General features: G+C 41.4%; 1 protein-coding gene and 2 long non-coding RNA genes across 12 annotated transcripts in view; 1 reads left to right on the top strand and 2 right to left on the bottom strand.

Annotated features, from left to right (window-relative positions):
- The window catches only part of hoxa3ab (homeobox protein HoxA3ab), a 35,248-nt gene extending 18,938 nt beyond the window's left edge, over nucleotides 1–16,310 (top strand). For 2 of the 10 annotated variants that reach the window (XM_014178291.2, XM_014178295.2), the window contains 3 exons: nucleotides 8,025–8,085; nucleotides 11,725–12,310; nucleotides 14,651–16,310. In XM_014178291.2, the coding sequence (XP_014033766.2) occupies nucleotides 11,842–12,310; nucleotides 14,651–15,450 (1,269 nt within the window). In that variant the 5' untranslated portion in view covers nucleotides 8,025–8,085; nucleotides 11,725–11,841 and the 3' untranslated portion in view covers nucleotides 15,451–16,310. 10 annotated transcript variants of the gene reach the window in all.
- On the bottom strand, nucleotides 3,217–11,214 carry LOC106588850 (uncharacterized). The gene is made up of 2 exons (XR_001324720.2): nucleotides 10,986–11,214; nucleotides 3,217–4,776 (listed from the first exon to the last, which is right to left on the bottom strand). It is a non-coding gene; the product is annotated as an uncharacterized lncRNA (long non-coding RNA).
- LOC106588848 (uncharacterized) lies at nucleotides 16,195–18,265 on the bottom strand. Its single transcript, XR_001324719.2, has 2 exons — nucleotides 18,107–18,265; nucleotides 16,195–16,726 (listed from the first exon to the last, which is right to left on the bottom strand). It is a non-coding gene; the product is annotated as an uncharacterized lncRNA (long non-coding RNA).
- Between the last annotated feature and the right edge of the window lie 889 nt (nucleotides 18,266–19,154).

Below are 19,154 nucleotides of genomic sequence, written 5' to 3'. Positions count from 1 at the left end.
ATTGTAGTTTAGGCACATGCAAGAAACGTTTCCCGTGAAATAAATATGTACTTCAATTGTATGGCTGATATTGGTTTGCATATAATATTGTAAGATATTTCAGAATAATATGCATTGAGTTAGATGAAATGATTGAATGCTATGGTAACAATAGCATAACTTGCCTATAGCGTAGGCCTATGTCAAAGGCCGCACAAAGGTTGTGGATGATTTAACAAGGCTCACAAAGTCAATACGCATAGTGCTTGTTTCTTTAACGTTTATGACATAACAATACTTTTCATTCAGTTTCTAATGACGTTACACTATTCCCGAACAGGGATTGAAACCTTTGAATGAGCTAGCCAGTGCTTCGAATGTGCGTGCGTAATGAACGTTATAAGGAATACAATTCACCTAACTATGGATAGCTGTGCTGGGTGTTACATTTTGCTTTGTTTGTCCACTTTCGTTTTTTTCTGGACAAAACAACCCAGACCAGTGATATTCCAATGGGCAATCCCTAAAACGTCAGTAAATATATACAAAAGCCCACTCCTTGCAAGTTCAGTCTTAAGACATTCAGTAAATGTAGTTTCGCAGCCAAAGACGCACAATTATCCAGAAATATCGTTGTGCCTAAAGTGGGCATAAAACTCCAATAACATTTTATTTTTCACCCAGATGCATCTTTCTCAGTGGACTTTCCAGATTGCTATAAAACTGTTATTAAACCAAACAAGTTTATTTACGGGCCATGTTTCTCTGTTACATCATTGCATACACAGTTAACACAATACAAAACTAAATCGTGTGTGCATATTTGTTAATAATCTGTAAACTACTACTATACGAAAGTATTTAGAAAGTATGAGTGTTGCAAATTGAAATAGGATATTACTTACTACCATAATAATACATGTTCCACAAACTCTATGTAGCCCCATAGAGACCTATTCTATTCTAGCGAGGTATTTGGTCACACATCTGGCTGCTACTGGTTTCGTTTTTTATTATAAGGATAATGTGCATTTTCTTCTCAAACCCTAGTATACCAGCGTGTGTTGGTCACTACCGGCTACATCTAAACAATCAGAGGGTTCAACTAGAGGACACAGCAGTATCTGACCAATCATCGACTAGCAGCACTCCGCTTGACCTCTGACCTTACGACACACAATGTCCAGTCCTCCATAGCTTTTAATATATATACATTTGCCCACGAGACAATGCGGAAACAAAAATTGCGTGAAGGTGTGCAACCGTGCTGCTCATTCACTCAAAGTCGTCTCTGCTGCTATTCGTCCCACAAACGCGTCTGTCAGATCATGAGTGCAAAAGGAAGATTGAGATAGACCACGCTTAGCGCTATATGAAAAAACAACTTTTCCGTTTACTGTAGCTATAAAAGGGACCTAGTTGACCTCTCCAAAGGATCTACTTTATTCTAGTAAATGAAAGCCATTCTTATAATTATGGACTCTAACGTTGAGTTTCGAGTAGATATGTTAACGAAATGAAAAACCAGTTATTCAAGGCCTTTATTATTGTTCTCCATAAGCAGCATTTTTTTGTCTATGTATCTGACTTTACAAGCATTCATAATCCATCCTTGATAGACGGAAGCGATGGCTATGTTATATATATATATATATATATATATATATATATATTATATAAGTAGGCCTGAGTGGAATGTTATAGCATATGCATAACAATCAGCGTATTTTCTTATCAAATGGCATTGGGCACAGCAGGAAAGGATTGCGTAATATGGCTACATCTTCGTAAACTCCATCTGAGCTTTAAGTGGATACAAGTGAAATTCAAAGTAATGCATTATGGAAACATTTTAAATTACACAGAATTATCTTGCCAACTTAGTCTAGGCCTTTTCTGTGCCAGCACTTGGCGTAGGCGTGGAGTTGAGAAATTGCCATTTTGTTTGATTGGCACAGGTTTTACGCAGTCTCTCACGATGTCAAGATAGTGAAATTAGACATTTGAGCTAATTTAATACCCGAATAGAGGTCACCCCAAATGTACTACATTTTAATATGATAACTCACGTGACGTATTCAATAATGAATGCCCTCGGGTCAGAAATAGATATGAAAATCGGCAGTATTTTCATTTGAAATGATCCTCGGCAGAGCACGAATCAAATATTCCTCTCTGCTAAATTCTCGCTCCTGTCCGTCCGTTCTCTGGTGGATAGAACCCATGTTGTCTGATTGTGAGTAGATTTTGACACTTTCTGTCCTAAATAACTTGTGTTTTTCATTTCATTACATAGCGATATGTTAAAGGTTGAGAGCAATGTAACTGTCCACGTCATTGATATTTGGTTGTGACTGATTTGTAACAGTGTATATTCAGCTGCTGCTTTGTTATGAGGCTTTCTTGCTCCCCAGCATCAACCTCCTGTTAACCCGCAGCTTTGTGGGTTTAGACTCCTCGGCTAGGAGACTGGTTCCTTGTGGCTAAAATGCGTAAGCGTTACCGTCACGTAGCCATTTAAAAACTTAAAAACGATACATTTCTAAATTGTTACCTGGAATCTGAATATTACTCATATGAAGATGTACTTTTTCAACGATAATAGACTATATGAGGCAGTTATTATGGTAGGATATGGCATTCAACTTGTGATCAAGGCTCACACCCAGGCGTTTTACACAAGGCGTATCAGCATGTGGAAAAGTACAAACTTCTGCATAGCATCTGTGCTTTTCCATAATATTATATTTCTGGCTAAATTTACCCTAAAATGACTCAAAAGGAAGAGGAGGGGGATACGGAATTGCAATGTGGCAGCAACGAACTTTTATTAAACTGAACATTTAATTGATCAAATATGAACTGATACCCCGTTGTTATAGGACTGCTGCGATTGACAAAGCTGTGCACTGAGGCTTCTTGTTCGCTTCTGACCTGTGGCTTACATTCAAGGGTGTAGAGCCCAGAAATGCCACTTCGTTAATTGAGCATAAATAAACTAGGCCTAAATGAAAAGAAACACTGCAATGAACTCAATTGTATATTGGCATTGGACATAAGTGATCACAAGATTACCTTAGAGCAACCCAATGACCCTGAGCAAGGAAGAGGTTCCATGCTTTTTGCACACTCAACTTACTGTCACATTTGTCTCTGATGGGATAAATAAAGGTGCGTTGAAATGAATTGTAAGGATAGTCAGATTCTGGTCAAAACAATGCATTCATGTGGAAGTAGTACAGTAATCATTGACTTTATATTCAGTTTTCATGAGGTAAAGATAACTGTTTCCAAAGTATTTTGTAAAAATACATTTTTATTAACAATTTATGTGCATGTTAACCCATGTCTGGTCTTGTGAGCCACACATGCAAAGTTTTAGAAGGCAAATATCAGGCTATGGTGCATAAATGAGTTGTCCACATTGCTGAATGGGCGCCTTAAACAGAGAAGGCACAAAGAACAATCAAGAACTAAGTTAAACATTAACAGATCACCATCCTGTCCACGAAAGACTGACTTTAGGCTATAAGGCTGTTATTGAACATTAACGTAGCATACAATATAAAAATGTGTAATAACGATAAGTCTATAAAAATGTTCAAAATGACTTTGAGCGGTTAGTTTTAGTTTTAGCTTGCCAGAGGCTAGTTGAATTAAATGTGCCATTGGTAATGTGTAGGCCTACTATTATTGTTAATATTATTATTATGATTGTTATTATTATTATTATTATACAGCATTATTATTGCTCTGAGGTCAAATTAGGAAGTTTAGTCTCTTGTTCTTACCCTAAAATGTTTATAATCGGCTCTTCAAAGCACTAAATATAACGTTAGCCTATCAAAAGTGGCAATTGAAATACATTTAAAAGCATTACAACAAAAAGTCAACATTAATACGATTTCATTTCTACAATACGTACTGAAACAAACCAGCAGGACAGAAGTCAGTCGGTGTAGTCGTGTATAGCGAGATCCACCGAGGCTTCTTTGTCTAGCTTGGACGCCAAGCCAGCTTAAGGCGTTGAATTTCGCATTAGCCTTGATGTTGGTCAATGTAAACCCCTGAGAAAGAGTTATCTTCTGCAGAGTGTATCGGTAACCCAAGGCTCGCTGTTAAGAGCTTCAAATGTCAACATTGTGGGGAGATATGTAGTCTATAGCCACTGCCGTCTGGCGAACACCCAAAGACAGAGGGTGTGGAGAGGTCTACAGCTCAAGTCCTCTCGGTGGCCGGGGTTGGGAGTTTGATATATCTGAAGAACTAACTCAGAAAAAGTATAAACAAAGAAACGAACCAAATTCTGTAATAGGCTAATCATCTTGTGTGGTTTTTATTCTTGATTGTATTCTGTATTATATGTTCGGTTATTTTCTATAGTATTATCACTGAATATTGGAACTAGCTCTCAAATCAAGAATTCCACTGTACTGTTTTACACCTGTTGAATCCTGTGCAGTGGCGAATAAACTTTTCAATTTGAAACTGCTGAAAACAACAAACGCCCATCCTAAAAAGTATCCAAAACTTTCCCAGCTGAAAACGGAGGTTTAGCTATGTTCGTAATTGGTTTTGTAGTCTCCATCCTCGCCTTGTTTTTGACCCCAAATAACTTCGCACTCGACTCTCTGGGCCTCGGCTTGGGTCAGGAAAAAGTTCAGGTGCGGTGGCGAAACGCGGCGTGGGAGAGAGGGTCTGTTTTCCGTCCACTGTCAGCTCCAGTCACAGACGCTCCCCGGCATTGCCATGCATGTGCACTCTGAGCTGGTGTAGTGGTATGCAAATCTGGCCGAACTAGAACAGAGAAAGACATAAATCACATTTCTGTATCACCAAAATGTATGCCAAAGTAAAGGCCTTTCTCTGCGTTTAAACGACGTCCCCCCTTAAAAAAAAAACAGAAAAAAAAACAATGATGCTAATCAAATCTGATTCATCCATAATTCTAACCCAACATAAATCCTAAAATCAGAACCTCCTCACTCCCAATCTTCCACAAAGTAGTCTGAAAGGTAAACTGATAAGAGATGGTCCCCTCCTGCTCGGATTTGAAAAGTTTAAACGGCTCAGGTTGTAGTTTGAGAAGACAAAGGGTGGCGTGGTGTGGGAGTGGGATGCGCTCCATGTCCGCTTGACGTGATTAATAGTTATGGTGGAACATTTCCACGCCCGCTGCTCAGTGTTGACAGAAAACAAGCGCCAAACGGCGCCGAGAGAAGGGCTGCTCTTCCGGACAAGGTTTAGGTTGTACCCGGGAAGTCTAAACGATATAATGTAGTGGGCCACCATACCGTTCATAACTTGAGTTGTGGGTCTGTTAGACATTGCAGTAGAATATACATTTATTTCAAAGATAATTATTGTCGTTGACCCTCATCTCATACGTTTTCATGTGAACAAGAAGAGTGGGCCAGTTGCCATATTACCACCTGATCCTTCCCCCTCCCCATACTGGGATTTGAGTATGCCCTCTGCGCAAACCTATAATTTCCAGCATCACTCAACTGGCGGTAGGAAATGCGTAAGAGCTGCAGGTTGAATGGAGGGTCGCTGCACTGACCAGGGGGGTAAAGAACTAGCTCATTGCGCTTACTCATGCACCCTCTCCTCTCAGATCAGCACTGACTGACTAACTGACACTCACACCTCCCGGCTACTAGGACGCACACCTTTACGCAGAGTTCGGACAGGTAACTATGAGATATTTGATTTCGATTCGGCCGCCGGTATGTGGCTATTGACTGAGTGAGTGAGTAGGTGAGTGATTGGTTGTATAGCTCGGGGATGTGGGGTGATGTATCGTGGAGTGGTGGCGATATTGAGTGCCTCTGCACACTCTGCACACAATAGCACCAGCCATATCTCTCTATAAAAAAGAAAGGGGTGACTCGGGTGTTGAGTGAGCAATCCGCCACCCATAAGGGGCTTCCTTGAGGAAAAGCCCTCTATCTATCTCACATAGTGAGAATTGTCACACCACAGCGCCAAACACATCCCTGGCTCTGCCCGTGGCTCAAGGCTAGTTAGCCTAGCATCACAGTATTTTACATCGGGATTAGCGCTCTCAAATTACGTTAATAGGCACAAAATATAGGAGCCTCCAAAACTGACAGAATACACACGCCTCGGAATCAGGCGAGTTGTGTGGAAGTAAAGAGGCACTGCGAGAGACCTGTCCCATCGTTAGATACATTGCAGTCTCATGTACCCTTCTTTTTCCTCCCTCTAAAGTGATCCGTTTTCCTCAGGGGCAATGACTGCCTCCATTAATGATTCACGGGCTCAAATAAAAGGGATTTAAGTTGACGTGGTGTCACGTGAGCAGGGCGCATAATACGGCGCGGTGTTATGGCACCGGGAGAAAACCGGAGCCCTGGTCTGGCCATACGTTGCTGATTACGCGCATCCCCCCACTTTCCGTGAGTTTAGTCGGGGCTTTGTAGACTTTTGCTGAGGAGAGAAAGAAAGAGGGAACGAGAAAGAGAGAGACAGGGAGAGAGGGAGGTTCTTGCTTGTTGTGGATGCTATTATACTGCTGTCACGGACGGATATGTTTTTCCTCGCGGACAGAGTCAGAGCTTGTGCTTGGGGATGATGGATTTTATTTTGAGGTATTTCCGCCGATTGTTCATTACTGTCGTGAGTTATTGCCGCGCGAGGCAGAGGTCAGTAAGCAAAAAAAGACTCCATGTTTTTGTCGGGCTGGAAAATAAAACTGAAACATTTTTAAAGAGTATAGATTTTCAGGTTGTTGGAGATATCGTCGATTTTCAGTGTCAGGCTACTAAAATGAATTATGCTACATGAAACATAACTTCAATTATATTTGCTTCACTATCCTGTGTGAACATTTTAGCTTGGCTTCAAAGTCCTCACAACAATCCCCCATCCCCTTACTCCATTGGTGTTATATATCACAATAAAATATAGATTTTTAAATGTATGATTTTCAGTTTCATTTTGATCAGATTCCTAGCTCAGAATAGTAGACACTCAAGTGTTTAGCTAGAAACCCGTATGCAGTTCATGCAGCCATAGCCACAGATAGCAGTTGGCCTAGATAGCCGTTTGTAAATAAACCCAGCCATTTAAACCTCTGCTGGTTAGAAAATAAGAAAAAAAACTGAGGTGGAAGCAGTCGTGACGTCCTGCTCCGAGGAGTAATTCCTTTCCCTATAAAATACATCAATTTGTGGTGTTAAACATGGGTTTTCTCGGGAAAGGATACATCAAGTTGAGGTACATAAAAAGTGAAGAAAAGCTTTGGGGTTGTGCGGCTCTGCCACGGAAACGAGGATAATGGTAGACGGAGTGCCATATCGGACCGCGCGGCCGCGCTGAGGTCACCGCGCTCGGGTGTGATTTATGGGCGCAGGGACTTGGGGCAGCCATTGCACGAGCGCTAATGACTATTCGATCCAATTCCAATGGTGGACAAAAATACACACAAAAAGAAAAAAGCAACCAAAATGATTGTCCAAGCTACTTTTTGGGTTTTCTGGATAGTTATGTTTTTGTAACGTTAATGTTGAAATATACATGTGACTGTTTTGAAATGTATTATTTTTATGACTAGCAATAATTTGATTAATAAGAGAAAAATATGTATAATAATGTGGTTAATAAGTTTAATTTAAAGAATATTCACTAACTTTGTTGCACAACTAACACATAGGATTACAATATGATACAATATTTACATTTGGACACACAGCAAGATAGGCCACATTAAAATTCTTTAAACTACTGGGCTATAGCCTATTATCGTAAATTTGTGTATTTGCTTGACTGGTTTTGGCTGCTAATGTTGAATTAATTTATTGTTCAAAGTAATTAGTCTATTGTTAGGCTACTTGGAGATTTCATTAGGCCTAGCCTACTCTCTTCTGGAAATATGATATTAGGCTGCTAATATATTATGCACATTGTTATTATTGATATGAACTTAGCATTTACATGTTAGGTGGAATATTGGACCTATAGGTTTATTAGGGAAAAAAACAGGTTGGCTAAAGTAACGTTGATTTGAATTTTTCTTTCAGAATTGTACCTAAATAAATCCCATCCATCCCACGGTCTTCACGAGACCCTGCCCTGCCTTCGGTAAGTCCATATTATGTCCTTATTGATTTCTGTTAGAAATGCTTGACGGTCATATCCTGATTCAATTCTAATAAGTAACACTGAGACGCCTACACCAGCACACTCACACACAGGCTTGTACACACACATCCATAGCCTGTAAGCTTCCTATATAGCTTATAGTGGTGATATGAAACGCCTGAGAGCAATAATTCGTTCTCTTCCACATGTCTTTTGTAGTGTAATTTGTCACTATAAAAACGACGGGGGAATCGCAGCTCTTGCAGCGACACCTTGTTCCTTTAAAAAATCCCTCTCTCTGAAAACCATCTGCCTTGGCGTAGGCTGTAGATTACACTTGCTGTAAAGTTGGCAAAATATTTCACCCAAAAAGTAGTTTTTGGGTGGTTTGTATTCGTCCTTTTTGTATTAATATCAATTCGCCTTCTGTTCCCACTATCTCCATGACATCTAACCCGTAGTTAGGGCCCAAATTAAGGAAAATCATGAGTCAGCATTTCGAGAAAACACAAAGCAGTAAATAATTATACCAAGTCACTATTCTGCTTTGAAAAAAGAAAGGCAACGTTTGCAAAAAAATATCCTCACGCACGAATTTTGGTCCCACTCACCCTCCCACGCCGTCTGAATGTTGTACCTTTTCATTGTGTGGCTGAATCTGTCCTTCTATCCATCCACCATGCGGCCTCAGACAAGGGAAGCAGTGCTCTAGACGTGTTTACTGCCTTGAGATGCAAGAGGACATAAATCGTTTTGCTTTGTCCGCAAACGACACCATTCACATGCAGAGGGATTCCCCATGCTCTCGGTTTCTCTCTCCCGGGTTTCTCTTGTCTATCTCCTCTGTTTTCCCTTTTGGAGATGTACTTTCTTTTAATTGTCTAACCCAGGGCCCGATGGGGTCTTTCCCCTGGTTCACCCCAACCAACGCTTTAATCGGCGGCGTCCCCAGTTCATAAACGCATCATTTATGTATTTTCTAACCATTCAGGAAAAAGACGTATTCGATCCTAGGAATTTAGAAATTAGTCGAATATTGCAACACACAAAAAAAAGTTATAATCCCAGCACAATTCGTAAATGAAAGGCTTGATAGGCTACATAAAATGCAAAAGTGTTGGTTAATGATTAAGCTGCCTTTATCCCTCTCATAGTAATGGTAATGTAGCGTTGTTACCATCAGCTGTGCTGCGTAAAGCTGTGTACTCTCCCATCATTTCATCCAGTCATTATTCGATTCTGTGTTGAATAAATAACAACAAATGCCATAAAACATTTGGGATGGGTGTTCGTGGTTTTTGTAATGCTATTATTTTTTAAGGGGGAGGGGGGGCAGGATTTGAAGTGACTTTTTGTGTCCAAGGCGCTAGTTCATTTGCATAATCTTCCTTGTCTATGGTGACGCTATGTTTCGGGGGAGTTCACTGTTCTGGTGATGTCTGCATGGTGCTTGTGCCCAAACACATAGTCCATAGCCCTGGCTAGGTTTAATATTGGTATAAGACATGGGCACTGCTCTAGCATGTGATAAGTTCAACCCCGAGGGCCGATAGCCCTTATCTGGACGACCCGAGTGCTCGCGCCTGCTTTCATTATCTTGGTTTACCCTTCAAACATCGAACAGAAAAAAAGGGATTTTGTTTCTTCTACACACAGAGCCTCTCGCCCCTTCCCTTTTTTGTTGTGGCGGATGAGTCCTGTATGAGCTTGGCGCATGCTGGTGCTGCTGCTTATACCCCAGCTCGCTCTGCCTAAACTTTTTCTCCGGACTACTGTTTTGATCGATTTCGTCGCTGAATGAGAACATATTGCCTTGTGCTTTGCATTCATCGTCAGAGGATAAGGTAAGCAGGCCAGAAATTGTCTCTCTCTCGGTTGTAAATGGCAGAGTTTGTGTCGCGCGGTGATTTATCACCGTATGACTTACATCTCGGTTCAGGAAGAGTTCACACACAACACAGGCAGCCAGATTTCTCTCGCGCGCGGAGCGGGGGGCTGAGTATTCAAAGGCTCGAACTTGTATTCTCTTCTCTTTTCTGCCCTGTCTTTCTTTTTTCGACCAGACTACTATTTATGTTGGAAATGCATCAAAAAGCTTTCTGATATGTATTCCAAAGCATGGCTTTCATAGCAGATCTGGTGTTGGGATATTCATTTTCATTCTGCGGTGTGTTGAGTGCAAGAGGGTCTGCTTTTTGCTTGTCGTGGTGTGTATTGTGCAGTAACGAGCCGTAGTTAACGAATTATCTATCAATTTTCTTAAAAAACATCTCAGGGGATCTTATATGAAAATCATGGTCATGTTTAATATTGACATTATTGATTTATAATAGTACCGCTAGGCCTAATATTAATTTTGCCCAAGTTAGTTTTATATTGTACTAAAAGAGTAGTAATATATTTATTTCTAATAAAAATGCAATGAATATCAATCATTATCACAAATATTCTCTACTTGTTGGCTATCATCATTTTATCGTGGTGGTATGTCTTTTGGACTGCCTTAACTAGGCTACACAATAGGATGTTCATGTTTTCATTTTGGATTACACTATAGACTACAATAACCTGCCTATATTTCTTTAGCTGTGAAAGTAGTTTAACATTTTAGATAGTTTGTGAATTGATACTGCTGCATCGAATAACTCGTTTATTTTAAATGATTCACATAATTACCATTAGCAGGTGTGACAATAGCTTTAGCCTAGAGTTGCTATTTTATCCAGACTACAATGCTTCACAAATTAAGCCTAAAATCCTTCTAAGGAAAACTCTATTTTATTTTAAAAACGTGTATGTTGTACCCATTTACCCACATCGAATATATAACAAAAAAACGATAATTTCAGTTGGATAGTTTTTCAATGACTTCTCATTAGATATGACCCCAGTTTGCCTACCTCAGTGAGTAAACTACTAGCAGTAGTTGAGCATTCCTACTCATTAGATCCACAATAGCTATTTCCTAGCCTAGAAGTACGCCTATAGTTCTAGGTTACATGCCGGAACTCTGTCTGCCTGAATCCCGAGCCATAGCTTAGCTGTTCACCGGGCCGCTGTCTGCAGTGCGCCATCCCGCCCTTGCATACATCACCGGGATGCGCGACTTAACCGACAGCACCGACAGGAGCCTTTATTATAGGCCTGCCAGGGAAAGTTCACGTCGTGGTCATGGAGATGCGGTTTTACAGGTTTCTTCCTGGCCCTCATCCATCTTGGTTCCACACACACATGCAGCACAAACTGGGGAATGTGGTTGTTTATGCTTTTAGCAAGGTGGCTGGGCTGCGGTAGAGACTACAGCACACTGCGGTGAGGGCATGTCCGGCTCTGTGGAGAGAAAGCATAGAGAAGTCATAGGCCCAGTTCACGACAGGCCTTTCGTTTGGTGGTTTACAATTCATTTTAATATTGCACAAATGGTATGCTTTTATAAACGTATTTAATTTGATTCAGTTAAGTGCAGATGAGGTTTGTGCATGCCTTTGTTCCCTGTGTTGGTAACCAGAAGGTAAACGAGAATAGCCAGAGAACTGTTGCCCCTATCTTGCCTCCATAGTATCTGGTGTCAGCCCTTTATTGAAAAGTAAGATGGATCGCCACCATTTCTTCTCCTCACCGTGCTTCTTGTAACCCTAGGTTCACCCGAGGAGGCCATTGGCGAAGAGGTGTCACGTGACCAAGGGGTGCCAATGTTATTCAACAAGGGTGTCAAGACCCTGTCAGTTTCTGAAATAAATATTGGGAAACGGCGAGATGCAGAAGGCAACCTACTACGACAGCTCCGCAATTTACAGTGGCTACCCGTATCAAAGCGCAAATGGCTTCAGTTATGATGCCAATCAGGTCCAATATCCCCGGGCCTCTCATGTGGAAAGTGAGTACCATCGACCAGCCTGCTCCTTGCAGTCCCCAGACGGCTTGGTCGCCCTGCAGAAGCCGGGGGAGATGGCGGAGAACTGCGATAGGGGTACGGCCATCCAGGCGGCGCAGCCACCCGTCCTCACTGAAAGCAATCAACCGCAGATGTCGGTGTCTGTCCCACCACCACCTCCCCAGTCACAGTCCCCCGGTTCTCTCAACCAGAACACGAGCAACGGCTCCTGTCAACCCAACTCAAAGAGCTCGGTGCACAGCTCGCCGACTACCACCCGGAAGCACATCTTCCCCTGGATGAAAGAGTCCCGTCAGAACCAGAAGCCTAAAACCAGTAGCTCCAGCTCAGGTATATGACCTAGACGCCACTTCTGAGGAAACACGTGATAAAATACACTCCATTGTTCATGCGTGGTTCTGTGATCCATTACTGATACATGAAACAGTTTGCCTACATACATACATGCCCCCCCCCAAGTCACCAATGATCTATATATTTTCATCAGATGAACCGACCAAGGGACAACATGTTTGATTATTTCCCTATTTTGCATACATTCATATTCTCAAACTTTTCCCTCACAGTTGAACAAATCGGATCGTACATTTGTAGTTATGACTATGCTCAATAGGTGATGATATTAAAACCACATATTTATAACATTTATTTAACAATCCCTTGGAAACCGCACGTAGTTGTCAATGGCGGCAGGGTAGCCTAGAGCGTTGGACTAGTAACCGAAAGGTTGCAAGATCGCATCCCCGAGCTGACAAGGTAAACATCTGCCGTTCTGCCCTTGAACAAGGCAGTTAACCCACTGTTCCTAGGCCGTCATTGAAAATAAGAATTTGTTCTTAACTGACTTGCCTAGTTAAATAAAGGTAAAAATAAAAATGGTTTTAGCGGAGCTGGAGTCTACTTGCCCCCCAGAAGCCAAATCGAACATATTGTGACGTTTTATTGAAAACGACCTTTTTCGTATAATACCTTAATTACGCATACAATCTTGTGATGTCAATATGGTTCTTCCATTAGTATGCATTCCTTATGATCTATTATGATGTATGCATGTTCATTAGAAATACTCAATTGTGATCCATTCCTCCTAGTTTTAGGCCTAGCTCCACCATTTGTTGTCCATATGCTCTATCGTTGACTTTCTGCTAGAATAAACATAATATATTGGCCCTGATCACACAACATTCCATGCAGGACAACAAACAAACATACAAAAACAGTTGTTCCAATTTGTTCTCTTGTTTTGATTAGAGGAAAAACTAGCAGACCTGGGGGAGGAAGTTGTTTACCCAAAGTTGAAAGATGCTTAAATTCCCATGGCCTTACCAAATCGTGTTGTCTCTATAGGCTAGTAGGCCTATTTATGTCCACCTTTTGGGAATATATTTGGTCAGAAGTGAATAAGTAGGGCATCCAGGCATCTGAAAGGTCTGCTGAATCCCATTTATCATGAGTCTGTCAAGATGTCTGCCAAATTGATGCCAAAGGCACTATTTCAAACCTTAGCCTAAGGCTTACCCCAGTGGGTAAAAACTGGTTGAATTAACGTTGTTTCCACGTCATTTCAGCAAAAACATTATATGTGATGACATTGAATCAACGTGGAAAACTGATTGGATTGGCAGAAAGTCATCAATGTAAATGATTTCGTATTTTTTTAACCTAAATCCAATGACATGGTGAAATTATTTTTGATTTCACGTTTAATTCACTGCTGATTTTCCACCAAATGTAAATGAAAACTAGACTTTGAAATAAGTCTGTGTCCAGTGGGTCTGCTTTTTGCAATAATTCTAATCACAGATCCCTCAACAGTAGCTCCTTAATGAAACAAGATCATTTTAAATATTACATTTTTTATTTGGATAATTATTATTATTTGGATTATAGCCCGATTATAGCATTTTTCGAATAACAGCAGTATTAGTAGCCTAGTTTCTGAAACAGAGATGGTGAAAATATTATCTCCCCGTTTATAAAGAAGAGCTAACTCATAACATGATGGCATGCTGCATTCCTCACGCCCAGCTTCTGGCTGTACAGTAGCTAGTAGCTAGTAGCAACATTTATTAGGTGCTGGCCGACTGCCATAAACGGTAACTAGACCAACACCTTGCTGTGCAGCGGCAGAGCCCCAGCCATTCAGCATGGTGAGACTCATAGGAGATGGCAAGGTGAGATTTAGCTCATGCGTAGTGAGGAATACAGATATTTGCATTGCACATGTGTGTACTATGAGGGTTAAAAAGCTACAGTGGGAAATATGAGGTAGTTTAACACACACACACACACACACACACACACACACACACACACACACACACACACACACACACACACACACACACACACACACACACACACACAATTATAATCACTTTGATTTGGCTTTTGTATAGCTAACAGTTAGGAGCTGTCCTCAGCATGTATACAGTCATAGTTCATGTTATGGCTGATATAATTGCACTAGTAACATCCACAGTCTAGTTGCGGACATCTCTGATTTGTCTGCATTTGTAGAACTCTTGTTGATGTGTGTATTTGAGTCGGTCCATGTGGAGAGACGTGTGTTATCAGCTATATGTATCTTGTCACTCTGTGGGTCTTGTTCTTGTGCTTGCTGCTGGGCTTGGTTACTGATTGACTGTCTTCCCTTTCCTCTTCCGCCAGTTGAGAGTTGCCCTGGAGACAAGAGCCCCCCGGGCGGGTCAGCCGCGTCGAAGAGAGCCCGGACGGCTTATACCAGCGCACAACTGGTGGAACTGGAGAAGGAGTTCCACTTCAACCGTTACCTCTGCAGACCCCGCAGGGTCGAGATGGCCAACCTGCTCAACCTCACGGAGAGGCAGATTAAGATCTGGTTCCAGAACCGCAGGATGAAGTACAAAAAGGATCAGAAAGGGTGTGGCATGATGCCCTCTCCCGGGGGCCAGTCCCCTCGGAGCCCCCTCGGCCCATCTCCAGGAGGAGGGGGTGGAGGATACCTCAACTCTATGCATTCTCTGGTTAACAGTGTCCCCTATGAGTCCCAGTCGCCAACGTCTTACAATAAGCCCGCTCATAATGCATACGGTATGCCTACGTCATATCCCCCTCCCTTGAACAGCTCCCTAAACAACTGCCCGCCCTCTCAGAAGAGGTATCCCGGGACTGGCGGCTCGGCCACGCCCGAGTATGACGCGCATCCTCTCCAAGGAAATGGCGGCTATGGGACGCACTTGCAGCAGGTCAGCCCTGTGTATGTAGGCGGAGGTTACATCGATTCGATGCCCAACAACAGGGCCTCCGTTTTCGGCCTGACCCATCTCTCGCACCCGCCGTCCACAAACATGGACTACAATGGAGCAATCACTATGGGCAATAGTCACCATCAAAGAGTGTGTGATCCAAACCCGACGTACACAGACCTTAATACGCCGCACTACTCTCAGGGAAGAATTCAGGAAGCGCCCAAACTGACACATCTGTAGCCGGGTTGCACCCTGGATCACTCCGCACCACCTGACGAACCACCATCGCTTTGTTTCTTCTCTTCTTTAGTAGCTTTTTCCACCTTCTCTTTGTTCTAGGTTATGTTTGTTCTTTTTTATATAGTTTAATGTGTGAAGTAGCATAGGAAAGTAATCACGCTTGCTTCAAATGTTCTCTCTATTTGCTATAGTGTTATTGTTCCGCACAGACCTATTATCTGAGACAACATGCGCGGGGGCACATACGCATAGACCTATTTAATCTTTAACTTGTTTCTAAAAACAAATCAAACAGGGTATATGAACAAATCTTATGCTATTATTTTAATGTGAATGTGTTAGTTTTTTGGTATTTATCCGCAGTTGAAGATTTGTTTTGTGTTATTGTTTTTGCATTTTGTTGCACTTGTGGAAGGATCCTTAAAAAAGGGAGGCCTGGAAGCTCCAGCCTACGATCTAACCAGCTTGTGTTCTGTTGGACTTTCAAAATGTTATTTATTTATATGACGTTATATGGAGTTCTTTAGTATTATTTGACCCCCCTGTGCTCTTTGTATGTGGAGAGAAGGCTATTGGAACCAGGCCTAGGCTCTAGTTCTACCCCTTACCTGACAGCAGACAGACGACAGAGAGACAGACAGACACTCGGCAGCACACTGATATGTTGGTGTTATTTTTTTCTTCTTAGAGCAGGTATTTTATTTCTCTACGAATGCAAATCAACCAGTCACGCTTGGAAGGACGGACAGATATTAGACGTTTCTTTATTGAACAAATATTCCAGATATCACCAAGTTTCTGTTTCAGTGTCATACATTCCATGCTGCTCCAGTTCGAATAAAGAAATAAATGAATTTAAATATACATTGTATCTTTCAACCTGGATTTCGAGGGTATTTAAACATATAACACATGGCATAAACTACAATAAGGAAGCAATAATAATAGGCATAATAATAATAATAATAAACATCTTATTATCACATAGATTATTTGTGAGGAGGAAAAACACTGGTAGGACTTTAGAGGGCATGCTATTTCATCACAAAAATGTCATTCACATGATCACAGAATCAATATTACCTATAATAATCTATAACGTAATAGTTTATTTCATAGTGACAATAAATCCCGAAAACATTGTACAAAGGCCTCTCGTTTTGTCTCCTTTAGCGCGTGGGCACATCAGAAGCTTTTGCTGTGGCCTTGTTCCCGCGCCTCCTCCGCATGACTACATCCATAATAATAAAAGTGTCACGAGGATCTTCTGCAGTATCTGTTAGGATAAAATAGGTTAAATGAGAAATCGTTAAGGAAAAAAAGTTTGCCGATAGGCCTATATTCAATCAATCACATTTTGGCCCCATATTTCAAATTTATTATGGCGCTGTAGGACTGTTAAGCTCATAATTATAGTTCTTTACACATGTAAATTAGACTAAATGAAAGGATATGTAGTACAGGACGTATTAAATATTTGAGTCACAGGCTATCTGATGCAGCTAAATAGGCCTATGTGGGCCTGGATTCGCTGCACACAATAACAATTACAAGCGTTTACAAGCAGCAAAAAGTCATCGACATATTTTCAGCTGTTATTATTTTGCAATGGTGTAAAATAAGTATGAAAATAATACGCTTGTGTAGTAATAATACGCTTGTGTAGTAATAATAAGCTTGTGTAGTAATAATACGCTTGTGCAGTTTCCTTTGTTGTGGCAGGCCCAAATTCAATTCACACAAAGAACCGTCTTACATAGCATAAAACATATTTTCATCTTAATTACGTTGACTACATTCAAGTTTTTATTTTCAAATATAATTCAGTGAGTATATTGATGAAATGTAGGTCAATATAAGCCAATAATGGAGAACACAATTCCACATACAATACCATGCATTGTGCATTCAGAATTTCCCAACTGATAATCGAAGAAACAATTGTTAGTGTAGTAAAATTATAGTTATCCCCTTCAAATGCATTTCAAGATTATTGAAATGTTTTACAAAATCTGTACTCGAATTTATTTCCTTTATAATTTCGACAAATGACGTATTACAGGGATGGCACTCTCTTGATCCTGACATATGGTTAGCAGGGGAACCTAGAACAATTTAACCATGGTCTGTCAGCATAGACTGAGCAACTCTGGATCCAAAACACACACAAACACACACACGCACCCACGCACACACTCCATTGATTTGACCCAGCTTGCGCGTGCGCGCGCACACACACACACACACACACACACACACACACACACACACACACATACTCCATTGATTTGACCCATATGTTGGAGATTTTAACGCAGCATAAATAAGGGATTGGGTTGAAACAAGGAATTGTCATTTTCCATCCGTGGGAAAGGTGTTCTTAATCATTCCCCCAGAATCCCCCTGTAAAAAACTTGTGTAGGTCTGAGTAGGGTTCACAGAAAGCTGCCACCCACTCCTCGCCTCACACACAAAGCCTACGCGTAATTCCAAAAAGCCATCCGTCTCCTCCTCAGGCCCGTCCTTTACCACAGACTCTACTCACCTCCAACAAACCCAAATGTATGCTCCAACGAAAAATAATTACGTTTTGTAAATACGCCCCAAAAAAATCCAGCAAGAAAATGCAGTGGCGATGTTGGTTTAGCTTACTCACCATTTACGCGCATTATCGCCCTTCTGCAAAATGTTCCATGTATTTTTAATGTCTTAAAACATCCCTTAAGCGACAGAAAATATGTGACAGCGAACAGAAACGTGTTATAATCTAAATGGCCAGCGTTGCTCGCCGCTTCCTGGCTGCATTTGATCCGGGGGAGAGTTAGAAGCCTTAAATGTGTTCTGAGGGCACCGAGCTGTCAGACCTTTTGGCGAGTAAGATTGATCGCGCGCAGGCTTCCAGGATTCTTTGTTTGCTATATAAGCAATAAACTGAGCAAGGCCTACCACTTATTTTCCTCCTCTCCCACTCACTCTTCCAATTTTATTTCCTTTGAAGCATACAACATAGCTGCTTACTGGCTGTTTGACGAAAAACATCCATAGTGTGGCTTTTACAGATTGTACTGGAAGGGTACATAGCCAAACTGTGGGAGCTGCTCAGTCGATACACATTTCCTTCTACAGAATCTCTCTGCAATGTATTCGTTAAAATGACCTGTTCCAATGGCAGGGGTTTATTAACTGTGCAATAGCACAAGTTGAAATGTGTGAGAAATAAGGTTATCTTGTCTACCACCCACCTCACCCAGACTAAGACGCCCGCTGTGACCTCGCTTATCCGGGGAAACCCCAAGAGAAGCAGCTGGAAGGCCAGGCTGGAATCTGTTTCCCTAAACTTAGTATGTTGTTAGCATATAGGTCAACCTTGCTTTAGTGGAACTGGGAGTGCTCTGCAGAGTGATATAAACGCAGGGACTGAGAAAGAGTATAATTACTCTACAAAAATTCCAGACTCAAATGAAACAGAACATGATTGGTATGCATGCACACAAAATGTGATATTTTAAAGCCTTATTCTTTTGTTGCATTAGGTACACATCATTTTAGCAACATCGGTTGTGTGTGTGTGTGTGTTTGTCTGAAGTTTGTGTGTGTGTGTGCTTACATGCTCCATGTATATTTGGGTATCTGGGCGTTAAACACAATATTTAACTACTTCATGTGTAATAAATGTACTGCATACAAGTGGATGACACTAAAAT

Source organism: Salmo salar, chromosome ssa27 (assembly GCF_905237065.1).
Source record: "Salmo salar chromosome ssa27, Ssal_v3.1, whole genome shotgun sequence".
NCBI classification, from domain to species: Eukaryota; Metazoa; Chordata; class Actinopteri; order Salmoniformes; family Salmonidae; genus Salmo; species Salmo salar.
Note: the sequence above shows the minus strand (reverse complement) of the source record. Positions and strands in the feature narration are given on the sequence as shown.